This window comes from Lepidochelys kempii, chromosome 24 (assembly GCF_965140285.1).
Source record: "Lepidochelys kempii isolate rLepKem1 chromosome 24, rLepKem1.hap1, whole genome shotgun sequence".
NCBI classification, from domain to species: Eukaryota; Metazoa; Chordata; order Testudines; family Cheloniidae; genus Lepidochelys; species Lepidochelys kempii.
Window position 1 is genome coordinate 8,683,581 of NC_136403.1, and position 22,232 is coordinate 8,705,812.

At 50.0% G+C, this 22,232-nt stretch overlaps 1 protein-coding gene across 3 annotated transcripts; it reads left to right on the top strand.

Moving 5' to 3' along the window:
* The first annotated feature begins 314 nt into the window (after positions 1 to 314).
* Positions 315 to 20,529, top strand: RFX5 (regulatory factor X5). Of its 3 annotated transcripts, none has more exons than XM_073323459.2 (10): positions 316 to 621; positions 2,578 to 2,708; positions 5,588 to 5,621; positions 6,147 to 6,229; positions 6,722 to 6,844; positions 7,688 to 7,804; positions 11,817 to 11,898; positions 12,823 to 13,021; positions 18,351 to 18,448; positions 19,008 to 20,529. In XM_073323459.2, the coding sequence occupies exons 2-10, from the start codon at positions 2,590 to 2,592 to the stop codon at positions 20,301 to 20,303; spliced, it is 2,151 nt and encodes a 716-aa protein (XP_073179560.1). In that variant the 5' UTR covers positions 316 to 621; positions 2,578 to 2,589; the 3' UTR covers positions 20,304 to 20,529. The 3 variants fall into 3 exon arrangements, with proteins under 3 accessions (XP_073179561.1, XP_073179560.1, XP_073179559.1); XM_073323458.2 differs by having other exon boundaries at positions 317 to 621; positions 2,574 to 2,708; XM_073323460.2 differs by lacking the exon at positions 7,688 to 7,804 and having other exon boundaries at positions 315 to 621; positions 2,574 to 2,708; positions 11,829 to 11,898.
* The last annotated feature ends 1,703 nt before the right edge of the window (positions 20,530 to 22,232 follow it).

Consider the following 22,232-nt stretch of genomic DNA (forward strand, 5'->3'; position numbering starts at 1 on the left):
CAGGGGGCAGGGAGCAGCCCTGGCTGCTGTGACCCCCGCCCCGCAGCAGCCCTGTCAGCAAAACCTTCCCCCAGGCCTGCATTGCAACCCCCCAGCTTCCTCCTCCAGCCGCCCCGCCCTTTGCCCAGCCGCAGCTTGTTACTAGGCAGAGTTGACATCCAGCCGGCCAATCAAGAGACAAATCGGATTTGTATCCGGGTAGAAAAGCCAGCCGCAGCCAATCAGATTAATGAACGGCCAAAGTCTCCGGGCAGATCAAAGGTGCGTGAGCCAATCAGAAAAACAGAGCGGCAATCAGGGCAGGTTGGGGGGGGGGTTATTCCCCCCCCCCCGCAAGACGAGTTGGTGCTGAGCTACTTTCTTTTTCTGTTTTGCCCTTGGGGCGGCACGTGCCCGTCCTGTGCGCCGGGGGGGGCAGCGACCCAGAGGGGCCGGCAAGCCAAGCAAAGAAGCCGGGGCTCGGGCCATGCTGCCGGGGACGCCTCGCCAGCCGGGGGAGCGAACGGGGAGGCTGGCCGCGGACTGAGCGGCTGGGGCGCGCGCCTCCTTCTCCCTTCCTGCAAACGCACCTTTGGCCACTTGGCTCGCTCTCGAGGGGGCTTGTGGCGACCCTGGGAGTAGGTGAGTTTCCTTTGTTTTGTTCCCAGTCTCTTTCTTGCTTTGCAACGTAGCCAAGCCTTGGGGGTGAGGATGGGGCGGGCTTGCAAAGTGCGGGTCGCTCCCAGAGAGAGAGGAAATCCGTCTTGCAAAACCGTAATAAAGGGACGCACAAGGATCGGCTCGTCTTTGCAAACCGAAAATCGTCGCCTTGGTCGGGCCAAGCTGGCTCTGGGGCATGGCTCTCTGGACCTTGCGGCTGCTGTCAGACCTGGATGTGCGACGTTTCAGCGCCCCCCCCCCCCCCTCGAAAATAAATGATGAGATCTGGAAGCGCATGTTGCAAAATAAAACCCGAGATGCTTTTACAGCCAGGAGGAGGAAGATTTCCCCCAGCCTGGGGACAGCGCGATTTGGCAAGTCTGAAGCTGCGGCTCCCAGTTCAACTGCAGATATTTAAATCTCCCTCTTCGTGGGATTCCCCCCCCCCCACTTCCCCCTGGGGCATTCCAGCCATTAATTGATTTCCTCTCAGTGGTAGCACCTCGCCCTGAAGAAGGAACTATAGATACAGGATCTATAACTAAACAGGCTACTCCGGAGCTGAGGTTTGCAGAATTGTAGCATTTCATGCAAATTTCTTGTACAAACTAATAATTAAATTAGCTCCAGTCTTCTGTTGAATGCAGGGTTATTAATGGAGCCTCCTTGAGCTCTGCTGAATCCTCACTTTTGCAATTAAACAGGGAAAAACTCAGCAAAAACTTTATGGTCTTGCTAATTTAATTTGACTTAAAAATTTTATTTTTTGGGGGGGAGGAAAATAGGACAAGAAGAAGAAGAAGAACGCTGTCTGGCGGAGGTAGTCAGAGCTGAGGCTGAGTGTCAGGACTCCTGGGTTCAGCTCCAGGCCCTAGGAGGAAGTTTGATCTAGTGGTCAGAACCGGGGACCAGGCAGTGGGACTGTAGTGTTCTGTTCCCAGCTCTGACACCCACCAACTTGCTGAAAATCACTTGACATAAGACAGCGTTATTTCTTCAGTGCGCTCAGCTTGAGTTCTATATCCGTATTCTTGACATTGATTTTTTTACTTCTTGATTATTTTAATACTATGATAGTGTCCAGTGGCTTCAGTCAGCATTTGTGTTAGGTGCTGTACAAACTCATGGGAATGGTTTACAATCCAAGGCCCTGGTCCTGCAATGAGCTCTAAGCCCACAGACCCCATTGCAGGGTCAGGGTCTACCAGGAAAAGTGTGTGGGTGGGAGGGGGAGATCCTGACTGCTTGGGGTCTTTAATGACCACATGTCACTTTTTGCAAGAATCTGGGCCCCGGTGTCAAATTCCAGCAGGGGTTATTACATTCAACCTCATGAAGGCTAGGGAACGCTTTCATGTCTGTCTGTGCTACTCTCCTTTCAGAACTAGGTCCCAGAATTCCCTTTCATGCTTTCAATGGGATTCTCCTCCCATCACGCTTCCTCTCCTCGGCCCCGATCCCGCACTGCGACCCGCTAACTGCTCTGTTTAAGTTGATGGGCGTTGAGGGTGCTGAACACCTTATTTGGGTGCCTAAATGCAGAGTTGGGGGCCTTTGAATTAGGCCCCCAAGTTAGAAGGCATCAGCCTTTGCTCCCAGCTCTCCTAACCAGCCTTACAAGCGTGAATTGTATTTTCACGCATTTTTATTTCTTTGTAGAATAACTACCTGTATTGTGACAGCATCCACAAGCCCCAGTCGCAGACAAGGTACGAGGTGCTGCACAAACGCAGGACACTGCCACTCTGCTTTTGGACCTCTGCCTCGTCAGCGACACCTGACTCCCTCTAAGCTGTCAGGTTTCTCCCCAAGCAGCAGGGAAAGGGGCCGAGCGCTCGGTTGTAATAACAAATGGCACTTCTGCACCGGTTGGGTGGCTGTCTGCCGTGGGGCAATCTGTTCTGGGCTGCTTTTTCACGGCTCTTGTCTTTTAGGCAGCTGCCGAATGTCATGGCTGACGACAAAGCTGGTCCCAAGGTCTCTAAAAAGGGAAGCTCGCAGCCTGGGAACTCCAGAGGGGATGCCACAGAGCCCAGCACCCTGCTGCAGAAACTGAAGAGCACCATCTCGTAAGGGCAACATCTCCCTCTCGCTTTTGTATGGCTGGCTTCTTAGATGTTTTCTTAGTGGTAGTGAAAGGCGCTGGCTGCCCAGCCCCGGAGACGTTGCGTTGCTCTGCACCTTGGGTATTCTTATCTCTTTGAATTGTGGTGGTGTGAGGATCTTGTGGTGCTAGGGGCTATGTGCGATTGATTAGTACAGGCCAACTCCAGCACCCACACACTAAACCCTACAACTGAAACGAGACCAAAGTATCATAGCCCACAGGAGACTAGACTGCCATGGGCGGCAGGCAGAGATGAGGAGGGACCGAGGAATACCAGTGTGTGAGGCGCCCTGGGAATGATGAAGTGAGATATAGCCAGATAATCCCGGCAAGTGACCTGTACCCACATACTGCAGAGGAAGGCGAAACACCCCCCACCCCCAGTCCCTGCCAATCTGGCCTGGGAGAAAATTCCTTCCTGATCCCACATCTGGTTGTCATTTACATCTAACTGATGCTCAAAGTCTTTAAATATTAACAGGCAAAATGTTTTGCTGTGAAGCAATCAGGGTTGCTACCCATATGCAACATACCTGCCTGAAACCCACATGAGCAAGGAAATGAAAAAATTAAGCCACATGGCCCTACATACCGGTCTGCATCACTCACAGACACGCTGCTTTCCCTGACCGCTACCCCAGCCCACACATGGTAACCTTAACTCTGCCCTGACATAGCCTCCTCTGCTTCATGCTGGCCTCCTTTGTAAAGTGCTTGGACATCTATGGATGAAAAGCGCTATATAAAAGCTAGTGAATGTTATTTGCTAGGTGAAAGTCCCCATTGTCATATGGAAGTAATTCATGAAGATAAAAACAAACAAACCTGAAAGTGGCTGAGAACTTAAAACTAGGAAGGTAACAGGCCGTGAAACCCGGCGATGATTCAGCCTGGTGATATGCTGAACAAAAAGAGCTGTCAGCCATGCTTGTAGCTGTGTCTGTCGCTTCACACCGACTCAGTGGTCCTCAGTAGACCCCGAGCGTGTGATGATTTGGTGACGCTGACTTAGCCAACGTTCTAGGCTTCAGAGTGATACACAGACAGATGCATAGACCCTGAACTCTGATTACCAAATTTTCCCCTCCTGACACTATTCGTCATGAGTGTTTGGTGCAGAGGTGTGACAAATTGGGTAGTTTCTATAATATTTGTATAAATCCTAGGCATGCCTCAGTTTCCCTCTTGCTACCCAGTGGGTGCAAAAGGTTTAACCCTGCTCCTGGAACAGGGCAGGAGGGGTGTGCGGGTCACCTCACTGTCTGGAGGGGAATGGGTAGAGTCACTAAAGAAGTGGCTCAAACCAGCCCGAATCAACAGAGGGTCTCCAGCAAGACCGAGAGATGCCCTCAGGATTGAACACCTAACAGCAGGAACCCCTCTGCCCCGCAGGCTGGACCGGGGACTGAGCTAGAGAACAGGGTGTCAGGTGACTAGAGGAAGGGTGACCCCTTTGGAGGGACTCGGGAGCCTGGAGCTGGGCAGATAAAGGGGGAACACGGGACGAGAGCCAGAGGTGGAGTCCATCACAGCTTGGCTGGCTCATCAGGGCACTGGTTTAACCAGAGTGGACTATGGCATAACTTCTGCCTCTCTGTGCTACACCAAGGACGTTCGGATTCTGTAGCCAGGTGACTCATCAATGGCCCCCTTGTTCTGAAAAAGGCTGCCTGTGTCACTGTAAATACTCCCGGAGAGCACGGTGCGGGCCCGGTACAAGCCTCCCCCTGGAGTTTGGCTTGGCCGGTTTCGCTCCAGGGAGCCATGGACAGAGACAGGGAATGCTGGGGCCAGAGGCCTGCCCCTGTGGATCTGTGTGGGTCCTTGGGGCCCAGCATAGTAAAGGGGTCACTCCCAGGAGGCTACATACAGGCTGGGACATAGCTCAGACCCTGTGACTCAGTGAGAGGTGGTGTGTTGGGGGAGGGTAGTTTGGTAAAGGGGGTGACAGAAGGCTCACCCCCCGAGTGGGCAGGGCCTTCTTAATGACTTCAGAGGCCCCTGGGCACAGCGTATTGGGTGGGGAGGCAGCGGAGCCCTGCCACGTTACAGTAGAAAATAAATAGTAATTCTTGCCTGTAAAATGTTATTGGGAACTAAAACACAACGTAGCGGTAACAGAAAAAGTGTTAAATGTATTCTGCTGATTTAAAAACCTCTGCAGGCAGCGAAGTGACAACTGACCTCTGAAAATCCAATTTCCTGAATCACTCCAGACTCAATATTCATCGTCGACTCGATTAACGTTTTTTTGTCGATTAACATTTTTTTGTCACACATCACTGCTGGGGCCACCTTTCCGTTGGCACATGCCCAGTTTGCCCATGCCTTAAGCTGTCCCTGCTGGTGCGAGCAGGGCAGAGTTAAGGTGTGTGGGTTATAGGGGATGGTAATTTGCCTGTGGGTGGAGGAATAGAGGGGATGTACTATTCGGTGGCTCAACATTTCATTGCTCCTGTGGGTTTGAGTCAGGCAAGCTGTGTGTGTGTGAAGCAAGCCTAAATGTTTCCCAGCAAAGTTTTTTGCCTGTTTAATTTCCTGGTTTTTTAATCCTTAAGCGAATGCGTCTTTGTTGGGGAAGTGGATCTGTGGGCTGGATGTAAAAGCAGCTGCTGACTGAGTAGACGTTCTGTTACAGCAGCTGCTGCATATGAAAGCTTTCTCTGTTACGCACAGAAGCTGGGCTTTGACTCCAACGTACTGGAGGCAGCAGTGAGGTTTGGCTGGGAACCCATGAGGTGTTTTCCGTCCCTGTGGTTCTGCTTTGTGCAGGGAGTGCTGTACAGTCCACGCTCTGTGGCTTGATGACGGATGCTTTATTTTTTCTCCTGTTTTAAACAGCAAATCCGTGCAGAACAAAGTGGACAGCATTCTGGTGAGTGTCTTGAGCAGCTCTTCGGCTGCTTAAAAACCCTGTAGCGTAGAGACCAGCACAAGTGAGTGTCAGCCTTGGATCTTCTCTCAATGGCAACATCCCATGCTGCTCTGCCTCTTACCATACTGGCTCAGTCCCTCAATTCTACCTAATCCAGTAATCCTGCCATAAGGGATCCGTTCAGTGGTTCAGTCAGTCCAGGATCCAATCTCTAAGAGGAGCAGTGAGCAATGCATGATCTTTCAGAGCAAATCAGACCATCTGCCCTTGACCAATTATGTATTGCTAAATAGAGTGGGTGGGAGAAGGCGTGCTTCCTTCCTGACCCCTTTATTGGTCAAGTCATGCCCTGATGCATAAGATTTTATTTACTTTGCCTTGCACAGCAGCAAACATAATTATTGGTCATAGAATGATCTCTGCTAAGAAGTCTCTTTAGTCATTGCAATTAGCAAAGTAATTTGACTTCTAGCTGTTTTGCTGCCTCTGTTGAATCTCTAACCATTTTGTCCCTGCTAACAATAGCAAGATGTGCAGAAATTTTCAGACAACGATAAACTCTACCTGTACCTACAGCTGCCATCCGGTCCGAGTTCTGGGGAAAAAAGGTAGGGAACAGACTAAGATACCATTGTGCCTTGTCTTTCACTACAGCGCGGTTCAGTGGTTAGCGCAGGAGGAGATTGGGGATCAGGATTCCTGGGGACTGTTGCCAGTTCTGGGAAGGGGGTGCAGGAGTTCTGGGCAGTTGGACCCTGGGGTTCTCTTGCCAGTTCTTGGAGGGATCGTGGCCCAGTAATTTAAGCAGCATGACTGGGTTCTCTTCAAGCTGATGCCAGTGTTTCCCTGTAACTCAGTTTTCCCATGTATTACCCCCCACCCATTTTATATTACTTCCGAGCCTCAGGGGTATGGGAGGGAGGGAGTCTCCAAATAATGCCTATGATCCTCTGAAAGTTGCTACAGAGAGGAATGTAACCCTGGCCTGGCAACCTCTCTGTCTCCCCCCATAACCCCTCACTGATGCAATCTCTGTGCTAATTAATGTTGTCTCTAATTTGATCATGTCTGCTTACCATGACCTGCCTCCCTGCGAGCAGCAGCCTGGACCTGAGCTCCTTGAGCACTGCTGAGCACATGCATGCGTGCAACTGGATCCGGAATCACCTGGAGGAACACACGGACACCTGCCTGCCCAAGCAGGATGTCTACGACACATACAAGTGAGCATGTGCACAGGGCCCAGCGTGAGTCAGTGCAGCCAGTGGCCTTGCATTGCGAGCGCTCTGGATCTTGCAGGCTAAGCAGGGACTGGCTGCATCAGGGCTTGACTGGGAGGCCTCCAAGGAAGGCCTTAGATTTCCAGCCTCCGTTCATTCATAGTCCGTTTGTACCCATAACATCCTGGATTACCAGCTCCCTGGGGCAGGGGCTGTCTCTTTATTCTGCGAATGTACAGTGTCTAGTGCTGGTCCGTGACTAGGGTTCATAAGTGCTACTGTAATATACCTCATACTTTACAGCGCCTGGCGCAATGGGGTCCTTCTGTTCCGTGACTGGGATGCCTACCCGCTACCGTAATACGCCTAATAAATAATCCTGAGCAAATGCCAACTGTGCTAGCGATGCTCAGCGTTACTAAGTTCCCTGTGGTGTTCCAGATACTCACCCAGAGATCATCCTCCTCTGGGACCACACGCTGCTGCTCTTGCATGGGCAAAAAATCCATTGCCTGAGTCAGAACTGTAGCACTGGGCTGTAATGTGTTGGGCAGCTGTTGAAATGCCATTTCACCCAGAGGTGGCCGCATTTCAGTGGCGGAGAGTGATTTTTCCCCCTGTGCAGGGAGTAGATCAGGTTGAGTTTGCGGAGGCTGAGTTTGCAAAGACCCTCTGTGATAAATGTAATATGACTTAACTAGAAGAGACGCTGGTGCCCAGCGTTCAGTACTGCTGGTGATAATCCACGGGGAAGCAATCGAATGCACGGCCAAGGCAGTAGTATCAAGTGCAGGACCTTGGCTTTGGGATGAAACTCTCTCTCCTCTGATCCTCTGAACCCGGCAGGCGATACTGTGATAACCTCTGTTGTCACCCTCTGAGTGCCGCTAACTTTGGGAAGATCATCCGGGAGATCTTCCCGAACATCAAAGCCAGAAGACTGGGAGGACGAGGACAATCGAAATATCCTTGTACGCTAAATAACCTCTGTCTACACCTCCAAGAACTAGCCAAGCAAAGGGATGATGTCAGCTTAGTTTTGTGTGGACAGGGTTGGCGTCTTTTAAAGAACAAGAATGAATGGAAATGATTTGTTTTTAATTGATTAGTCATTACATTTTGCAGCTCCACAGGGGAATGGAGCAGTTGGAGCAGGGAAGTGGGAGCAGGGCTCCTGGATTGTATTCCCAGCTCTGGCAGAGAAGTGGTGTCTAGTGGTTAGAGCAGGAGGCTGGGAGTCAGGAATCTGGGAGGGGGTGGTATTGAGTGACTGAAATAAGAAACTGCATGTCAGGACTCCTGGGTTCTGTTCCTAGCTCTTATTAACAAAGTGCTGTGGGATCCTCTAGCACAGAGGTTCTTAAACTTAATTGCACCGCGACCCACATCTGACAAGAGAAATTACTTCATGACCACAGGAGGGAGGACCGATGCCTGAGCCCGCCTGAGCCCCACTGCCCTGGGTGAGGGGTCCAAAGCCCGAGCCTCACCGCTCTGGGCAGGGGGGCCAAAACTGAAGCCCAAGGGCTTCAGCCCCAGGTAGGGGGCCTGCAACCTGAGCCCCGCCGTCCAGGCTTCAGCACCAGGCAGTGGGGCTCAGGCTTCAGCGCTGGGCCCCAGTAAGTCTAAGCCAGCCCTGGCGACCCCATTCAAAGGGGGTCATGACCCACTTTGGGGTCCCAACCCACAGTTTGAGAACAGCTGCTGTAGCAAAACAAAAACAATGAGGAGTCTGATGGCACCTTAAAGACTAACCGATTTATTTGGGCATAAGCTTTTGTAGGTAAAAACCCCACTTCTTCAGATGCATGGAGTGAAAATTACAGATACAGGCATAAATATACTGGCACATGAAGAGAAGGGAGAGCCAGTGTCGACAAGGCCAATCAGTCAGGGTGGATGTGGTCCACTCCCAACAATTGTTGAGGAGGTGTCAGTACCAAGAGAGGGAAAATTGCTTTCGTAGTGAGCCAGCCAGTCCCTATTCAAGCCCAAATTAATGGTGTTAAATTTGTAAATGAATTGTAGCTCTGCAGTTTCTCTCTGAAGTCTGTTTTTTGTTGTTGTTGAAGGACGGCTACTTTTAAATCTGTTACTGAGTGTCCAGGGAGATTGAAGTGCTCTCCTACAGGCTTTTTTGTATGTTAACATTCCTGATGTCTGATTTGTGTCCATTGGATACAGACTAACAGGGCTACCCCTCTGATATCTAGCAAAACAGGGTTGCCAACTCTCATGGTATTTGGGAATTTCCTTAAAGCCCCGGCTCTTAGAATCATGTGATTCCATGAGAACCCATGATCTGGGGCAAAAATTGGGGATTGGTCCTGCTTTGAGCAGGAGGTTGGACTAGATGACTTCCTGAGGTCCCTTCCAACGCTGATATTCTATGATTCTAAGTTTCTAGCTGTCATGGTTGCAAAGAAAATTTTGTAAATGCAAACCCTGAAGGCTCAAAAACCAGAAGGCAAATAAAAAAGAGCCCAAGTTTATTATTTTTTAAAATCTAGGATTTTTGGGGGGTGTCTAACTCATAATGGTTGAACATGTGGGATTGGCACTACGGTTACTCTGGAACACACTTTAGGATCCTCTAATGAAAGCTGATACAAAAGGAAATGTATTATCTTTAAATCCTTGATAGATTTTAAGTAGGGCTGTTGATTAATCGCAGTTAACTCATGTGATTAACTCAAAAAAATTAATTGCGATTAAAAAAAATTAGTCACCGTTTTAATTGCACTGTTAAACAATAGAATACCGGTTGAAATGTATTAAATATTTTGGATGTTTTTCTACTTATTCAAATAGTTGAAATTTACAACGCAGAATACAAAGTGCACAGGGCTCACTTTATGTTGTTATTTTTATTACAAATATTTGCACTGTAAAAATGATAAACAAAAGAAATAGTATTTTTCAATTCACCTCCTGCAATACTGTAGAGCAATCTCTATTGTGAAAGTGCAACTTACATATGTAGATTTTTTTTTTGTTACATAACTGCACTCAAAAACAAAACAATGTAAAACTTTAGAGTCTACAATTCCACTCAGTCCTACTTCTTGTGCAGCCAATCGCTAAGACAAACAAGTTTGTTTACATTTATGGGAGATAATGCTGCCCTCTTCTTATTTACAATGTCACCTGAAAGTGAGAACAGCTGTTTGCATAGCACTGTTGTAGCCGGCGTTGTTAGGTATTTATGTGCCAGATATGCTAAACATTCGTATGTGCTTTCATGCTTTGGCCACCATTCCAGAGGACATGCTTCCGTGCCAATGACGCTCGTTTAAAAAAAACTGCATTAATTAAATATGTGACTGAACTCCTTGCAGAAAGAAGTGTATGTCTCCTGCTGTTTTACCTGCGTTCTGTCATATATTTCGTGTTATGGCAGTCTCAGATGACGACCCAGCATGTGTTCGATTTAAGAATACTTTCACTGCAGATTTCACAAATGCAAAGAAGGTACCAATGTGAGATTTCTACAGCCTTTGACCAAGGCTTACAAATCTGAAGTGCCTTCCAAAATCTGAGAGGGATGAGGTGTGGAGCATGTTTTCAGAAGTCTTAAAAGAGCAACACTCCAATGTGGAAACTACAGAACCTGAACCACCAAAAAAGAAAATCAACCTTTTGTTGGTGGCATCTGACTCAGATGATGAAAATGAACATGCATCGGTCCGCACTGCTTTGGATTGTTATTGAGCAGAACCCGCCATCTGCATGGAAGCACGTATTCTGGAATGGTGGGTGAACCATGAAGGGACATAGGAATCTTTACTGCATCTGGGACGTAAATATCTTGCGACGCTGGCTACAACAGTGCCATGAGAACACCTGTTCTCACTTTCAGGTGACATTGTAAATAAGAAGGGGGCAGCATTATCTCCTGCAAATATAAACAAACTTGTTTGTCTGGGCGATTGGCTGCACAAGGGGTAGGACTGAGTGGACTTGTAGGCTCTAAAGTTTTACATTGTTTTGTTTTTGAGTGGGGTTTTTTGTACAATATTCTACATTTGTAAATTCAGCTTTCATGATAAAGAGATTGCACTACAGTACTTGTATTAGGTGAATTGAAAAATACTGTTTCTTATGTTTGGTTTTTTACAGTGCAAAGATCTGTAATCAACAATAAATATAAAGTCAGCACTGTACACTTTGTATTCTGTGTTGTAATTGAAATCAATATATTTGAAAATGTAGAAAACGTCCAAAATATTTAAATGAATGGTGTTCCATTGTTTAACAGAGCGATTAATCACGATTATTTTTTAATCATGTGATTAATCACGATTAATTTTTTTAATTGCTTGACAGCCCAAATTTTAAGCCCAGAAAGTAGTGTTGTGATCATCCACTCTGACCTCCATATATAACTCAAGCCCTAGAACTTCCCCAAATAATTCCTGTTTGAACAAGAGCAGATCTTTTACCAGAACATCCAATCTTAAATTGAAAATTCCCAGTGATGGAGAATCCATCTGGCCCTTGATAAATTGTCCCAATGGCTAATTACCCTGACTGTTAAACATTGATACCCCATTTGCAGTCTGAATTGTTGACCTGCTAATCTAGCTTTGGACAGAAGTAGCCTCTTCTGTAAGTCCAGAGAGAATATATCCTTCTTTTCAGCTTATTCAACTAGTTAAGTTCAGTCAAAGTTGAGACTGGGAGTTGAAAAAGCAGGAAAGTTTATTTTCCTCTTCCACTCATGGTGGGGGTCGAGCAGATCTGGGCTAGCTCATCGGAACTGAGAAGTGGACCGAACTAGTGCGGAGCACAGTGAAGTATAAACTGTATCGGCAGTGAAAAGCAAGAGGATTTGTGATTCCCAGATCTCTAATTGGATGTGGAAGGAGTCACACTAAGGACTTAAACAGCCTCCTTTCAAGCTTTAACGTCTCACTTTTGCAGCTTTATTTAGTTCCTTCCAACTTCCCACTGAAATTCCTTAACCTTGCCAAACGTATTGCTACAGCGGGATCAGGAGGAAGACCGTGGTCAGCATGCCACCCCTGCCCAGCCTGGACCTCAAAGTTACCGATACCGTAAGTTCCCCAGAAGCACGGCCTCCTAGTGTGAAGGCTGCTTGAGCTTTAGTGGGCCATCCTGGTGCTTGTGGGCTCTAAAGCCCTCCATGGTTAGGGGGTGTTTCAGTAGATTTCTGCGATGTCACTGCCCCAGCCTTAGCTACCTAACACACCTGCTCTGAATTTTAGATTTAGTGTTGAGTCTGTTTTGCCTTCATGCCATTGACCATGGGAAGGTCCTAGCTCAGCCCCATCGGCTATAGGAAGTGTTGTGGGGAGGTTGTATATTCCCCCTACCGTGGGCACTGGGCCCCCTACCATGTCTGGGGCTGGCAGGGGTGTAGAGGGGTTTGTACATAGAGCTGGGAAAAACTCTTCACCCAAAACATTTTTTGTTGTTGTAAAAAAATGCAGATTTGGCAACACGGAACCATTGTGTGAATTCATCTCAGTTCCTCCAAATTGTTACAACTGGGGGGGAAAAAAAAGGTTAAGGAAAAAGTTAAACGTTTGACCTTTCGGTGTTTTGGTTCAAAACGATGTCTCAAAATATCGTGTCCTGAACCTTTTAAAAATGGTCAAAAATCAAACCTTTTGTTCGACCCAAAATGGATTGATTTTGACTTTTTGGAAATGCCAGACATGGCATTGCTGGGAAAATTGGCTCTCCCTCCCACCCCCCCAGCTCTTGTATGTTGGCATATAACGTGACCCGTCCTTGGGAACTGTCCTCACCATGACCTCCTGTGAGTTCAGGCAGGAGCGCTGGGTGTCTATCGGGAGCACCCCCGGGAGTTTTGGGCACTCGATTACTGAGCACTGGGCATACACCAGGAGCGCCCTGGGAATTTTGCGTGCTCACTGACTGTGCCCGGAGAGAGGAGCAGAAGCGCTCCAAGGCCTGGTTCTGGTCGCTGACCTCCCTCCCCTCCCCTGACACAGTCGGAGCTGACAGACCTGGTGCAGTCATACCACGACGAGCTGGTGGACGCGGCCTGCGCTTTGACCTGCCACTGGGCTGAGAAGATCCTCAAGCGCTCCTTCAACAACATCGTGGAGGTGGCTCAGTTCCTCATCCAGCAGCACCTCATCAGCTCGCGCTCCGACCGCGCCGACCTGGTCATGGCCATGGTGGTCTCAGGTGGGTCGGGTGCTCAGAAAGGGGATTCCTCCCACAGGACCTGCTCCTGCGCTTGTGTGTGTGTGGGGGGTAGGTGGGAGCCCCGTTGCCAAGCGTGGGGCTCGGTGGAGTACCGGGACCTCCCACTGCAGCGCTCGTTGCAGGGTTGGGGTTATTGAGAGTGCCGCAGGCCTCTCTACCCAGGCTGGCTTCAGCCTAGCTGCTGCCTCCCCAGTAATGGACACAGGGCTCCATGTGTTGAGTGACACCCCTTTGTGGGGCTGGGTTTATTCACATTCACAAGGAAACTCAAGAACTCCCCAGCCTCCCGGCTGGCTCCCACCTCTCAATGCAGGGCTCTCAGGCATAGAGATCATCGAGCCTGACCACCTGTATATTGCAGGCCACCAACCCCACCCAGCACCCGCACCCCAAAGGCAACCAGACTGAGACTAAAGTATCCCAGCTGGTGGGAGACTAGACTGTTTTGTGCCGCAGGCAGAGAAGGGGAAGGACCCCGGTGCACTAACGCCCGAGGCCTCTCCAATGGCAGAGCATTAAGTGAGAGATTCCCGGTCATGCTGCAAAGGGAAGGAAAAACTCCTAGGGTCCTTGCCATGCTGACCTAGGGGAAATTTCTGCCTGACCCCACATATGGCAGCGATTGGTTAGATCCTGAGCAGGTGAGCCAGCCAGCCGAGCAGCTGAGGGGGAGAATGCTCGGAGCACGGCCCTCCCCGACCAGTGTCCCAGCTCCAGCTGTCCTGTCCCCGCTCTGTCAGCAGCAGACTTGCTCTCCGGTCTCCCTCGCAGGCTCCTGCAGGCTGCACCCCTGGGCTCTCTGGCTGGGAACTGAGGGGGGTCACTCTGTGCAGAGCAGCTCATGCAGCCCCCTTCATCCTTTGAGTCACCCTTCTCCTTCCTCTGAGTCTTCACAGGCTTTCTGCCAAAGCTCTGTCTACACTTAAACCACTGCAGCTGCACTGCTGATGCTCCGCAGCATAGACCCTCGTGTCAGCGACGGGAGGGGTTCTCTTGTCACTGACGTTAATCCACCACCACAAGAGGAAGAACTCTTCCACCGACCTACCACTGTCTTTGCCGGGGGCTAGGTCTGCTTCACGGTGTCAATCGGCAGTGTGGATTTTTCACATCCCAAAGCGACGTAGCTGGCTCGACAGAACATTGTAGGGTACCCCTGGCCTGTGACGGCCAAGCACTGGACACCAGAAAAAATTCAAGTCTTCCCCCTTCCCCAGTGTTCTTTAAGAATTGCAGTATTGCTTTTAATAGGTCTCCATTTTCCTGATGCTCTTACTAGGTGTTGCAGTGAAAATTTGGATATTTAAAGGTTTGGATACTTAAAGATACTTAAAAGTTTCCCATATATCCCCTTTCAATGGTACACTCTGCACTCCCAAAGAAGCTGATCAGCTCTTTCCTGGACCTTGCCTGTTCTGTCTTCATGTTTGTTTATTAGAAACAAATTACTGTTTCAGCCACAATGACCAGTTAAAATTCTAAATAGAGCCACTTCACTCCTTCTCTCAGGGCCTTGGAGTATATGAGTATTTTTGACTCTTGGGCACGTTTCATAGAATCATAGGATTGGAGAGGACCTCGAGAGGTCATCTAGTCAAGTCCCCTGCACTCATGGCAGGACTAAGTATTATGTAGATCATCCGTGGCAGGGGTTTGTCCAACCTGCTCTTAAAAGTCTCCAATGACGGAGATTCCACAACCTCCCTAGGCAATTTATTCCAGTGATTAACCACCCCGACGGGAAGCTTTTTCAAATGTCCAACTTAAACCGCCCTTGCTGCAATTTAAGCCCGTTGCTTCTTGTCCTGTCCTCAGAGGTGAAGAAGAACAATTTTTCTCCCTCCTTCTTATAACAGCCTTTTCACAGCATCTTTCCCTCTTCATTTCTTTGGGCCCATATTTCCTGCTGTTAACTCATTTTTAATCAGGTTTTTAAACTCTAGTTTACTTACAGGGGTGTCTAAATCAACTTGCTCGTGTTTAACAGCAATTTTTGCCACTTTGTCATTGCCCACCACCTCTCTGTGTGCTAGGATCTCTGCTATCACTGCGATTACACCCAGCTTCATCAGTTCTGTTGTTAACCGTAACGTTTCATTACATGGAGCATTTCCGCTATCCGAAGAGTGGTTTCTGATCGCCCGGAGTCCTGATAAGGAATCAGACAGGAGGACCACTGTGGCTGGGCAAACATCTATGACCCAATTTAACCCCAGCATTTTCACAGCCAGTTCAGTCGTTGAAACGGCCCCAAAGTTTGATAGCTGTACAGCTTTCTTGATCCCGCATGTAGGAACGCAGAATGCTGCTCCCAATCTTCCTGTTGGCCGATCTTTGGCGGGGATATTATACAGACTTATCACAGACGTGTTGATTTGCGATATCTTGTACGCTTAACATGCCTTTTCCTCTTTCGGTTTCACTATACAATTCTGTATCTACCTCCGAAGGTATAATTTTCCAATGTTAATGCATTTTCCCAAAGCTATAGATTTTATCCTCTTCTGGGTCTTTCTCTACACTAAGATCCTTTGTCCATGCTTCAGCCCTCCTTACATGAGGCATTTTGAGTTTTTGCCCTACACATCGTCCATTTAAAAGTGTATCTATTCACTGTTTCCAATGATGTTAGCCCCAAAGGTTACATCTAAAAGCTTCATTCTTAAGATCATGGGCATTTTACCCACTGCTATCGGCCCTTCACAGCGGCGTTGTGATGAAGGCACCATGTACAGTATGCTACAGTCTGCTGAGCTTGGATTGAGTCAAGCGTTCTCAAGTTGGTTTTTGATGCCGAACTGAAATCCTGGCACCATAATCAATAACTGGCCTTATTAGCGTTCTGTGCAGCGTTTCTGCTGTTTTCTGCTCTGCACCCTAGGATGTTCCAGAAACACTTTTTGAAGTAGGGTGTTCTGCCTTGTGGCTAATATTTTCAATATGTTCATTCCGTGTGAGCTTGCTGCTAAATATCGCATCTAAAAATGTGAAGCTTTTAACTACGCTTATTTGCGGCCCTTATAAATACAATTTATAATCTCGTTCAATTTTCCTTTTAGTGACTGTTGTTCCCTTAGTTTTGTCAGTTGAGAAAGTAACCGTTCTGCCCCCTTGCCTCATCTCTACCCTGGAAGCCTGATTTAGCCACATGACCTGCCTGTCACGTGACTTTCTCATTCTCCCCACCTATGGAGGTGAGCTATTTATGTGACAGGTGGGGCTGGACGCAGCTCCCTTAAAGGGGCCAGCCGCCCTGTGACAGAGGACTGGGTCCTGCTGCTCCTGGGGAAATCGCAGGCAAAGTTCCCTCTGCTCTTAGCAGGCCCCCCTCTCCCGGCCATCACCTGAGATTAACCCTTTCAGCTGTAAGAAGAAAAGGAGGACTTGTGGCACCTTAGAGACTAACCAATTTATTTGAGCATAAGCTTTTGTGAGCTACAGCTCACTTCATTGGATGCATACTGTGGAAAGTGTAGAAGATCTTTTTATATACACACAAAGCATGAAAAAATACCTCCTCCCACCCCACTCTCCTGCTAGTAATAGCTTATCTAAAGTGATCACTCTCCTTACAATGTGTATGATAATCAAGTTGGGCCATTTCCAGCACAAATCCAGTTTCTCTCACCCCCCCCACCCCACACACACACACAAACCCACTCTCCTGCTGGTAATGGTTTGTGGGAGGGGGTGAGAAAACCTGGATTTGTGCTGGAAATGGCCCAACTTGATTATCATACACATTGTAAGGAGAGTGATCACTTTAGATAAGCTATTACCAGCAGGAGAGTGGGGTGGGAGGAGGTATTTTTTCATGCTTTGTGTGTATATAAAAAGATCTTCTACACTTTCCACTGAATGCATCCGATGAAGTGAGCTGTAGCTCACAAAAGCTCATGCTCAAATAAATGGGTTCGTCTCTAAGGTGCCCCAAGTCCTCCTGTTCTTTTTGCGAACACAGACTAACCCGGCTGCTCCTCTGAAACCTTTCAGCTGTGTCTCTCTGTAGAGCTCCATGGGACATTCCCTTAGTGAGAGAATTTGAAGTCAGTTGCCCAGTTTCCATTAGTACCTCTGCGGACTGTCTGCACCATGGGGAGGAGCTGCACTGTTCCAGCTGTGCATGGCTAAGATGGCACGGCTGTTGCGTGTAGACAAAGCCCACCTCGATTAGGCTAACCCATAGCGGTAGCGCTCTAATCCTACTGGCCGAGTTAAAGCAATGCAAAGCCCTAATGTTGACATGGTAATAGTGGTGCGTCCCTGTTTGTTATGTCTAGTGTATGATCTGCATTTAGACTATAAGGTCTCTGAGACAGGCACCGTCTAGGATAATTTATTAGGGGTATTACAGTAGTCCCTGAGAACCCCAGTAATGGACCAGGGCCCTATTATGCTGGGTGTGGTAGGTACACAGAATGCCCCAGCTCATTTTGAGTTGTGATGGCAACTCCCTCCCTGGAACCCTGGGTGGGCAGAGCGGGGCCGGATGTGGGGTGTAGAGGGCGGAACAGGGCTGGACGTGGGGTGGAGTTCCAGTTTTGTGGTGCCTGCACCAAACCTGCAACTTTAATAATAAACTGGGCCCGCAACCTTCTGCCATAGCCTTGTACGCAGCCTCTTGGTGCTTTAATGTCCGTTTAAAGACCAGTCTAAGTTATACTGGTGGAACGTTCGCATGGGGACAAGCCCTCAGGAACTGGTTTAAGCGGAACCAGAATAAACCCACTCTGAAACTGAAGTAGGGGATTGCACCAGTCTTACTAAGGCCACATCTACACTGAAAACGCTGCAGCTGCTCCGCTTTACCACTTCAGTGTGTAGACACTACCATGATGAGAGGGGTTCTCCCTTCGCTGTAGTTCATCCACCCCCCCCCGAGAAGCAGTACCTACGTTGATGGAAGAATTTTTCCGTTGACTTAGCTACTGCCTCTTGGGGAGGTGGATTGCTTACCACGGTGGGAGAACCCCTCTGTTGATGTAGGTAGTGTTTACTCTGAAGAACTGCTGCTGTAGTGTTTCAAGTGTAGACAAACCCTGAATTAAACCAGTGTAGCTCTCTTGTATAGACCTGTCAAGCAGACCAGAGTTGGGGATTTCCTGGCTTGTGACTATAATAAATAACATCCAGGATAGAAAGTAAATGCATTTTTCCCAAATAAATAATAATCCCAGTGCCTTTCAAAGCACTAATAATTTAAGGGAAGGGACTTTTTCCATTTAAAAAAAAAACTTTTCTAGTGAGGGTGATCTTTTAAGAACAGTCAAGTCCATGTATTTTTTTTTTTTGGTTGGTTGGTTTCTAGAAAGTTCAGAAAATATCCACCGAGACACTCGACCACCACAGACTGCCAAGAAGAATGGGTTGGAAACATCGGACAGCACTGTCAAAACCCAGCCGCAGGTGAGAAAGGGTTGGGTGCTGGGGAGAAACCTTCCCACCATGACTAGGGCCCTCCTCCCCTAAGAGCTGAAAGGCTGGTATGGTCAGCCCCTGCTTGGAATTCGGCTTACTGTTAATCTAAGGAAGAGTGGGGTCTAGTAGTTAGAGCAGGGGGGCACTGGGAGCCAGGACTCCTGGGTTCTAGCCCCAGCTCTGGGTAGAGAGTGGGGTCTAGGGTTAGATCAGAGGGAGCTGGGAGCCAGGCCCCCTGGGTTCCACCCTCAGCTCTGGGAAGAGAGGTGGGGTCTAGTAGTTAGAGCAGGGGGGCTGGGAGCCAGAACTCCTCAGTTCTTCTCACACCTCTGCCACTGAATTCATGCCGTTAGCAAGTCAGTTCTCTGTGCCTCAGTCTCTCCTATCAAATGGGGGTGGCAGTAGCCTCAGGAGTGGGGTTGTGGGCCCTCATCGCTGAACCCTAGTTGGGTGTAGGTGTTTGGCGGAGGCTCTGGAGATGGGCGCAGCATGGGTGTGTGGTGATGCCCCTTCTGCCAAAGTCCATCTGTCTGTCTTTTCCTGTCAGAACAAAAAGGAGAATAACTCGAAACCCTCCGTCCCACCCCGAGCCGAGAGGAAGAAAACCCCAGAGACCCCCAAGCCGGTGAGCAGCCCCCAAGTCAACGCCCTGGTGGCTCGCCTGCCTTTCCTCCTGCCTCGCATCCAGGCCAGCGAGAGACTGATGCTGCCGGGTGCCCAGGCTGTGCGCTCCTCCCCTCCTATCCTGGCGCCCAAGATCACGGCCACGCCCATCGGGGGCACGGTCAAGATGGCCGCCCTGCCACTGCCGGTGGGCACTGCTTCCTCCCTGCCCATCAACCTGGCACCGGGCGTGAATGGGGCGGCGGGTCTGGTCAGCCAGCAGGCGGCGGTGCCGGTGATCAACATGATCCTGCCCAATGTGCCGACCGGCATGGGCATCCCCGTGGCCGAAATCCCAACTAACCCCAAGAGTGCAGCTGGCGGCGGCAGCGAAGGGCACAGCCCCGCCAAGAGCAGCGAGGGGCCAACCGGCAGCCGGCAGGAGGCACAGGGAGCCAAAGGGGCCAAACGCCCCCTGGAATCGCCTGGCGAGGCTTCCAGCATCAAGAGGAAGCGCGGTCGGCCCCGGAAGAGGCCGGAGGAGGCGGAGGCCTGTTCGCTGGATAAATGCAGCAGCACGGAGGAGGCGGGTGCCCCTGAGACCGGAGGAGGGGGTGATGCTGGCCAAGAGGGTAGCACATCACGGGGCTCATTCGTCTCGGGTGGGAACCGAGGGTCACCCAGCCCGTGTCCCGGAGAGCCAGGAGGGCTCTGTGTGGGAGGCCCAGACAGCCGGGCTAAAGGAGTGTCGCTAGGTGCTGACCGAGCCATGGGCACCTCCCAGGTGAGTGTCATCCAGGATGGCCGGTTCAGTGATCAGAGCCAGGTGAAAGCTGGCACCCAGGAGCTGGAGGACAATTCGCAGGTGCCGATGAATGTAGGTGAGGCTGGGCCAGCGGTGGCAGGGGGGGTCTTGGCTTCTGTACCACGATCCCAAGGCTCCCAGGAAGGGAGACCTCACTCCTGCTCTCCCTTGGGAGACACCAAACCGGAGAGCCCGGAAAAAAGCCTGGCCTTGCCGCCGCTATCAGCGATTTCTGCCCCCGGCGACCTTGCTCGGCCGTCCGACTCTGGGAGCTCTCCCGATTTGCTTTGCGACGCGTCTGGCTCAGAGGAGTCGTCCCCGGTGGCGTCGGGTTTGTGCCCTGCCGGCGCTGAAGAGGACAAAGCCCCTATGCGCCAGCGTGGCCCTGCTTCCCAAAGGCTCCCCAGCCCCCAGTCCGCAGCGGATCGCCCCTGAGCACGCCCTGTGCAGCACCCCCGCCACAGCAAGCTGAACTCATTGTCCGCCCATGTCCAGGTTCGCAGCCAGGAGTTGGCGCTCTGCCACAACCGGACGCCCCGCAGGAAAGATTTAAAAATGATATTCATTTGCTAACTGCCTCCGACCCTTCCCAGGGCTGCAGAGTAAAACCCCTCCCCCCCCCGATGCCATGCTATTAAATAAAGCCAATCCTTGCCATGCACAGTTTGTTTGTGATCGGCAGCCATCACCTTTTCTCTGGCCCAGCTATTTGGTTTTGCTGCATTGGGAGGGCAGGCCAATGCACCGTCACTCCTGCCCCCTCTGTGAGGAAAGGGCTGCTGCTCCCAGGGGTGGAAAAGATCTGGCTGGAGAGTAGGAAGCCTTCAAGTGAAGAAATGTCTTGGGTGACATCTTGCCACCTCAGCCACCAAGGGCATCTACACTGTTCACTGCACCCAGGCTCTGACTCGGGTTTGAGCCCCAGCCCCCTTCCGTCCACACCAAACCAGTGACTTGGGTCAGCGGGCACTCTGACCCACCCCCCAGCAGGATCCTGAGTCTAAGTCCTGCTGCGAGTTGGGTCCAAGCCCTGTCATTTTGCAGTGGGGATGCAGCTTGAGCTGCAGACCCACATCAGAAGGTCAGTGCAGTGCAGTACAGACACATTAGCAGGGCTGAGACCTGGGTCCAACCATTGTAAACCCCAGGTTTGCAGTGCAGTGGGGCAGCTCAAGTGCATCCCAAGTCCACAAGCCCAGGTCCCACAGACCCGGGTTAAGCATGCAGTGCAGAGGTCACCCAAGAGATCATGTTCACGGTGCCCTCTGCAGACCGCGCTCCTCTTGGATACTGGACAGCACGGCTGGTTTCAGGCCACTGGTATAACTGCCCCAAAGCAAACTGCTGGCGTTAATGCCATTCGCCCTGACGCAGCATCACTTGGCTGCTGCGGTTACACCAGGGCTGAAATCAGAGGCCTTTGGGGTGCACTGCCAGTTTTGCATCTAGAGGGAGTTTTTGCTGCTGCTCCTCTCCTATGTAGGGGGGCTTGCCCTAGCTCAAAGGCGCAAAGCACCCCGCAGGATGGACACTGGTGTTCTCGCTGATCCCAGGTTTTATTTTAAAGCTGAAGCTTGTGGTGACGTTGTTGTTGTTGTGATGTGTGTCTCCTTTAATTTGTCCCTTTGGTCTGTGTTTTGATCTGCCCACGAGCATCGCTAACCAAACCGCTGAGCTGGATGCATGAGGTTTTTCTGGGCTGCGCCCCTTCTTGCCCTGGAATCTGTGAATCTAAGCCACCCTGGGTCTAGGGATTAAAGTTCTCTGCTTGAAAGGGCTCAGAGAGAGGTGGCCTTTCTAAAACTGGGTTCTCGTGCTGCTATTTGGGGTATAATGGATTCCAAAGAGAGGTCAGTGTGACCATCTAGGTTGACCTCCTGGATAACACAGGCCCCAAAATAATTCCCAGAGCAGGTCTGCTCGACAAACAGCCAATCTTGATTTAAAAGGAGTCAGCGATGGAGAATCCGCCACAACCCTTGGTTGTGCAGAACAAGAGTGTAGAGAAAGCATCTCTTGTTTTTCAATCCTGGAAACAATCAGGAATGTCAAATCCAGTCTGCCCGGGTTTTGCTGGGTGCCTCCGAGGAGGTTTCGACCTTAAGTGAAAGACCTGGGATGTTGGCTCTTTAACAAAGATGTCCTGTATCCAAACTGTTAGTTAGTCATTGGAGTTAAATAAGCCTCACCCCTAAAAAAAACTGATTACACCCCCGTCCCCTCTCACTAGCTCAGTGTTCGCTCTCCTGATGTCCCTGTTTCACTGACTTTTGTGCTCACCCCGGCCCTGTCTACATTAGTGTTTTGTTGATCTCCTAGTGTTGCCCTCGCACTGATGCAGCTTGCCCAGCTGCATAGAACGGG

What these genes read in the sequence shown, in the direction of transcription:
- RFX5 (XM_073323459.2), top strand. Translation starts at nt 2,590, where the DNA reads ATGGCTGACGACAAAGCTGGTCCCAAGGTCTCTAAAAAGGGAAGCTCG. An exon ending in AAACTGAAGAGCACCATCTC is followed by an intron (nt 2,709 to 5,587) that starts GTAAGGGCAACA and finishes TGTTTTAAACAG; the next exon opens with CAAATCCGTGCAGAACAAAG. An exon ending in CATGGCCATGGTGGTCTCAG is followed by an intron (nt 13,022 to 18,350) that starts GTGGGTCGGGTG and finishes GTTGGTTTCTAG; the next exon opens with AAAGTTCAGAAAATATCCAC.